This window comes from Lactuca serriola, chromosome 1 (assembly GCF_051521515.1).
Source record: "Lactuca serriola cultivar US96UC23 chromosome 1, Lser_US96UC23_V15, whole genome shotgun sequence".
NCBI classification, from domain to species: Eukaryota; Viridiplantae; Streptophyta; class Magnoliopsida; order Asterales; family Asteraceae; genus Lactuca; species Lactuca serriola.
The window spans coordinates 104,354,617-104,360,435 of record NC_136408.1 but is presented as its reverse complement, the minus strand read 5'-3'; the positions used below and the strand labels follow the sequence as shown (position 1 = coordinate 104,360,435).

Below are 5,819 nucleotides of genomic sequence, written 5' to 3'. Positions count from 1 at the left end.
TGGGGTTGTGCATGGAATGCACTCGCCGAGTCCATTTCCAGACTCTACGAGTTGGTGCGGGTTGTTCAGTGTTTTCGAACCAGGGGTTGAGTAACCGAGTCGGGTGAGTGACTCGGTGAGTTGGAAGGGACTCAGAGGAATCGGGTCCCCGTAGAGACTCGGCGAGTCCACGCCAGACTCGGCGAGTTGAGTTGACCGTTGACCATTGACCAGAGTTGACCGGTGTTGACTTGATAGGGTTAGTAAACCTTAGTTAGGAAAGTGTTAATTAGAGATGTATTGTGTTACAGGAGGACTATAGCTCGGGAGATCGAGCACTAGTGATTTCAGGGATTTACGAGTTATCGAGATACGCGAGGTGAGTCTTCTCACTATACTTTACCTTGAGTAGGTAACTAGAGTTATGAGATACAGTGCTTGTATGCTATTTATGTGTTATATGTTGCACTGCATTATTCTATGTGATTTATGATGTGCATGTTTACAGAGTTAGAACCTGAGGGTTCACAGAGTTTGGGTGCACGGACCCACAAAGTTATAGCCTCGAGTGGCTAATATGTGCTATGTGTGGTATTTTGGGGAACTCACTAAGCTTTGTGCTTACAGTGTTTGGTGTTATTGTTTCAGGTACTAGTGAGGATCGCGGGAAGGCGTCGGCCTGATCAGTACACACACGAGATTTTTATGTTATGAGATCTTGGGATTTTTATATGTTACGAATTTGAGTTTCAAACGCTGATGGTTTTATGAATACTAAATGAATTATGTTTTTATAAAATGCAAAAAAATTGTTTTGGAATTTACGGTGTTACATAACATATCATGGTCCAAATCCAAAATAGCCCAAAGTCCAAAAAGGCCCAAGAGGCCTAAAGCCCTCTATGGACAAAAAGGTATAAGATCCACTAATGGCCCAATATCCTAGACCCGAAAAGCTCCCTGGTGAGTACGATAAGCATACCACCAGTACACCCTGCATACTCAATTACTACACAAAGATCGGGATCCCAGGCGCGTACGCTTAGTGTACGCCTTTGTACGCTCTAGTTGGCCAAAATGTCCATTAATCACTTAATGCTTTAAACCTAATGACCAAAACACAGATCTAACTCAAATGAAATGTCTTAAACAATACAGTCGTCAACTTGATGCCTTGGCATGGCTCAAGGAGACCTAAAACCTTGATTCATTATTCTACTCCCATTAAATGATCACTAACTCATGCATGGTTGATCTACAACCATCAAGATGCAAAATTTATGGACCAAGGACCTCTGAAACATCAAAGGAAACATCTCTTAACTTCTGGAGTAACATTTACTCACAAGAATTCATCCATTGGACCAAAATATGCTAAAATCTTCACCCATTCTAGATCTAGAAATAGAATAAGCAAGGCTAAGACTTTATACCTCCAATAAGATAGAAATAGTGAATAAACCATGGATCTACAAGCTCACACTTCTTCAATGCTCCTCTACAAGTCTTATTCTTCTTCAATATGCCCCACATACACACCAAAACACATACAAGGATGAATCTCATGAGAAATGGGTTAGGGTTTCGAGATATAGCTCAAAAATGCAATGGAGGCTAATAAGGAAAAAGCTTTAGGGTTATAAGGTGTTTAAATACAGTGAAATACATTAAAATTAGGGTTTTCCTCTCGCTGACGTACGCCCAACATACAAATGGGTAAGCCCGGCGTACTAGAGGTATAACCTCGTGTCATGCATCCTTCGAAGTACACCACGCGTACCTTATGTAAGCCCAACGTACTAGGTCTTAAGTCAAAAATAAAAGAGAAATAAGTAGCTAAGATTTTACTTGACATATCTATAATATATGTGAGAATGTTCTGCTTTGGTCGCGATCCTCATCGATTCATTGATTTAGATTTATTAATTTTTTGGAATTTATTAGTGTTTATTTTTTCCGATGGAACCCTTTAATGCGATGGTGAAGGGATTGGATGCAACCTTACGCTTCTACGCCTGATATGCTCTCTACTTCACAAAGTTTTTTTTTGTTGTTCTGTGAAGGTGGTTCAGGTATGGATTAAGGTAGCTACTATGATAATTGGTGAGGTTATGGTTGTCTAATCACCGTGCTTAAGTACCATTGTTACAGGTCTATTTATTTCTCATTTCTCTAAAATATTTACAATTTCTAGATTTAATAGATCATTATGCTTCAAGATTTTATCTAGTTCTCTCCTTCTGGTAAACATAATTTCTGGTTAAACAATCAACGTATTTTTATATCACTAGTAATTCTTTATCCGGGTCAAGTACAGGTCGGTGGATCTTGAGCAAGGTATGTATATCTATTGAAGTGAACTAATATCATTGAATTTTTTTTGTTGGGTTATGAGCATATCTACATCCCTATGTGATCATGCAACCCTAATTGTTTTGAATCTAAGTTTTTCTTTATTGAACAAGCAAATATGAACACCAAAGCAATAACCCTAGATCTAGTATATACAATTTCGAAATTCACACACACACACACACACACACACATATATATATATATATATATATATATATATATATATATATATATATTAGGGTAAGAAGACTACCTCACTTGCTATATTGTAATAACAAAAAAATCCTTGCTTCGTCTTGACTTCTAAAAGCCTAGTGCCCCAAGTGTTGCACCTCTAATGGAGTCACAAACACCCAATGCAAAGAATGACTTGGAGAGAGGTGGAAAATCGGCTAGGGTTACAATCAAGAGTGCGTTAGCCGAAAATCCCATAACAGGAGGTCTTTATATAGTTGTGTGAGCTGTTAGGGTTTCTAGAGGAAACCCTAATTCCTAATTAAGGCTTAAGTAGCCCATGAACCTCTTCTTTAGAGCCCTTGGACGAAATCTTATGGTCTTACCTATAATTTTCGTCCACTGCACTCTATGAAGTCCATCAACCCAACTTTGCAACAATCAATGATTTGCAAAACAGCCCCTCCATTATTAATCAGTTCCTTTAATCCCAAAATTAATATCAAATTAATTTCTGATTAATTAATAATTAATAATATGATTTCTAAATAATATATTAATCTTATAATATATTAATAAAATCATTCTGAGTACCAATTTATTATTCATATAATAAATCCTACTCTCTCTCTCTCTCCACTAGTCATCCTATCAAGTTGCATGAGTGAAGAAAACCCAAAAGGACCATGCTACATGTCAAATCAAGTACATATCAATTATAGTTATGGGCTTAGACACCTAACTCAACATTTTTAATTTATGATAAAAGTCTGATAGATAACTTATAACTAAAATCAAGTTCGATTTAAGAATCTATCAGATTTTGGGAGTTCTTTGTCATATGGGTACATGTAGTAAATGTCTGGATTTGATGTTATGGTTAAGCATCTCATTCACTACTAAAAGAAAGGTATGTTGATTTACAAGCCTCGCCACTTGGAAACACCATAAATTATCATTCTTAAAAGGGCTACAACTTATGAGGTTTGTTGATCCTTTAATCTCCAATCTTCCTTTTAACATATTAGATTTAGATCATGAGGAAGGTCTCATCATTTTGTTACTATTAAAGCGTGTTTATAACATTACGGTCCTAACCGATGTTAACACATGGAGATTTACACTCTTTGAAGGTATATATTTGGCTTGAACTCACACAAATGTCTACCTAAATTTCTATTCCATGTAAAGACTTGGAAAGGTAAAATGGTTTTCTTCTTTCTAACTTTACTTGGAAAGGTAAAATGGTTTTCTTCTTTCTAACTTTATGTGTGATATGGATAGAGTACCTATGATGAGTGTGGTCATTGCTCCAATGTATGATGTTGGTTATATACAGATTGTGGAGCCCGTGTTCGATGAAAATGACAAAAAAGGTTATGAGATTGTTCAAAAGATTGTTGAAGGTTAGTCATAAAAATAGGTTTATATTCATGAAAAAGAAGAAGATAAAGTGTTTGTTGAAATGCCTTTTCTTGAATGCTTATGTTTTTATTGGCAGTTGGTCAGGTGGAGAAGCTGAAAGTGGAACGATGTAAGCTGTATCTAAGGAAACACGGCTTGAGATTAACAAGCAAGAAAGATATCCTCATTGTTCGTATCAAGGAGCACATTAGGTATACTTGATCTTTCGAAAACCCAATTAAATGCTCTTGTGATTTTTATTTGATAGTAATCTTGATGACATTGGATTCTATTTGTCTTAGTATTATGAAAGGTAAAGAAGAACATAAATACCCTGCTTCCACTTTTGTAACAAATGTAAAGGTAAATCTTACTTTATATAACAAAATTTGTAGATAGAACCCTTTATACTTTACATTAATAACCTATTTGTTTTTTTTTTTTTTGTTTTTTTTTTTTTTTGTGTGTGTAATTAGGCAACATACTATCATTTTAAATGTTTCTTTTTATGCTATTTGAAACATTTTTTTATGAGAGGACAATGTACTTTTTTTGATTTTTAACATCAAAAGTATCACAAGGCAATATACTTAGACTTTTTTTGGTTTTTCATCTCCAGATGATACAAAAAAACACTTTTAAATATTCTAACTAATCCTGACCATTAAAATCTGTGCCAATGATGCGAGGACCTTCATCTAGTTATCATTAAATCACCAAAGAATGTGCGAGTTCAATATATCTCGATGAAACTCAAGACAGGGTTTATTGACGATTCTGAATCTGATTTTACACTATTACAGAGGACGATTTTAAGCTTGTTTGCTCTTATATTTACGATTTTATATTATTGCAGAAGATGGATTGAAGGTATTCCATTAAGTCGCGTCCTTCTTCTGGCCCCACTCGTGTAACCGGAGGTGGAGCTCCGCAGCAGCGATTAGAAAGTACACCGCTTGTAACGGCGTCAGTATCTCCACCACGGACTTCAAAGTCTCCATTCTCAGACCATCTGCCATGCGTAACATCTCTACCAATTTATCATTCTTTCGCTCCAGCTCCGATTCCACTTTTTCATCACTATCCTTCCTCCCATCGTCTTCGTTATTTCTTATCATCTCTGATTCCATGTTTGATAGATCCACCATGGGGGTATCTGCCGCTGACTCCTGAACACTTGCCATTTTCTCAGATATGACTCTTTCTTCACGGATGATTTTCTTCTGTAATTCATCGATTCCTTTCATCTGATTCGAATTCAAGTCTCCTAAATCCATGCAGTTTAATTCAGGAACTAGTTCTGCGAGTCTGGCCTCAAGCTGGATCCCTGACTTGGAGTACAGCAGGTGGACTGCCGTCGTCGGCCGCCATCCACCGATCCACAGAAAGGAATCCTCGAGCGTTGTTAACCATGGTGCCATAAACATCGAAAGCACGTCTTCTTTTGCGCCGTTTGATTTGGCTTTGTAGTACTCCACGTAGTGTCCTATAGTTTTATCTATCAGCGAGAATGAACCTGAGTCGTCTTCGATATGATGATGATTATCATCATGATGGAGGTTGGCGGCGGAGACGAGCTGTTCAAGGTTGGTATTTAGCTCCCGGAGCCAACAGTCAAAAAACTTGTGGAAGGGCTGGCGGTGGGTGGTTTCTTCGGATGTGGTCATGAGATATTGAGAGTGTAGTTTGTCTTTAGTTAGTTGTGACATGACGATATATGTAGAGGTTTAGACTTCACCTTGTGTTTATTTGTTGTTTTAGTCCCTTCGACTTTCGTATTTGATGTTAACTAGATAACTAGATTGCATGTTTTTAGGTTGCTGCTGAGAACATGTGTTTGTTTGAAAAACACAATTCATATATAAAAAGCTATAAAAAACTAATTAAAAAAAAACATTTAGTTAAAA

At 36.7% G+C, this 5,819-nt stretch overlaps 1 protein-coding gene across 1 annotated transcript; it reads right to left on the bottom strand.

Moving 5' to 3' along the window:
• Window positions 1-4,564: 4,564 nt before the first annotated feature.
• LOC145070345 (protein DOG1-like 3) lies at window positions 4,565-5,585 on the bottom strand. Its single transcript, XM_079017283.1, has one exon. The coding sequence runs from the start codon at window positions 5,577-5,579 to the stop codon at window positions 4,791-4,793; it is 789 nt and encodes a 262-aa protein (XP_078873409.1). The 5' UTR covers window positions 5,580-5,585; the 3' UTR covers window positions 4,565-4,790.
• Between the last annotated feature and the right edge of the window lie 234 nt (window positions 5,586-5,819).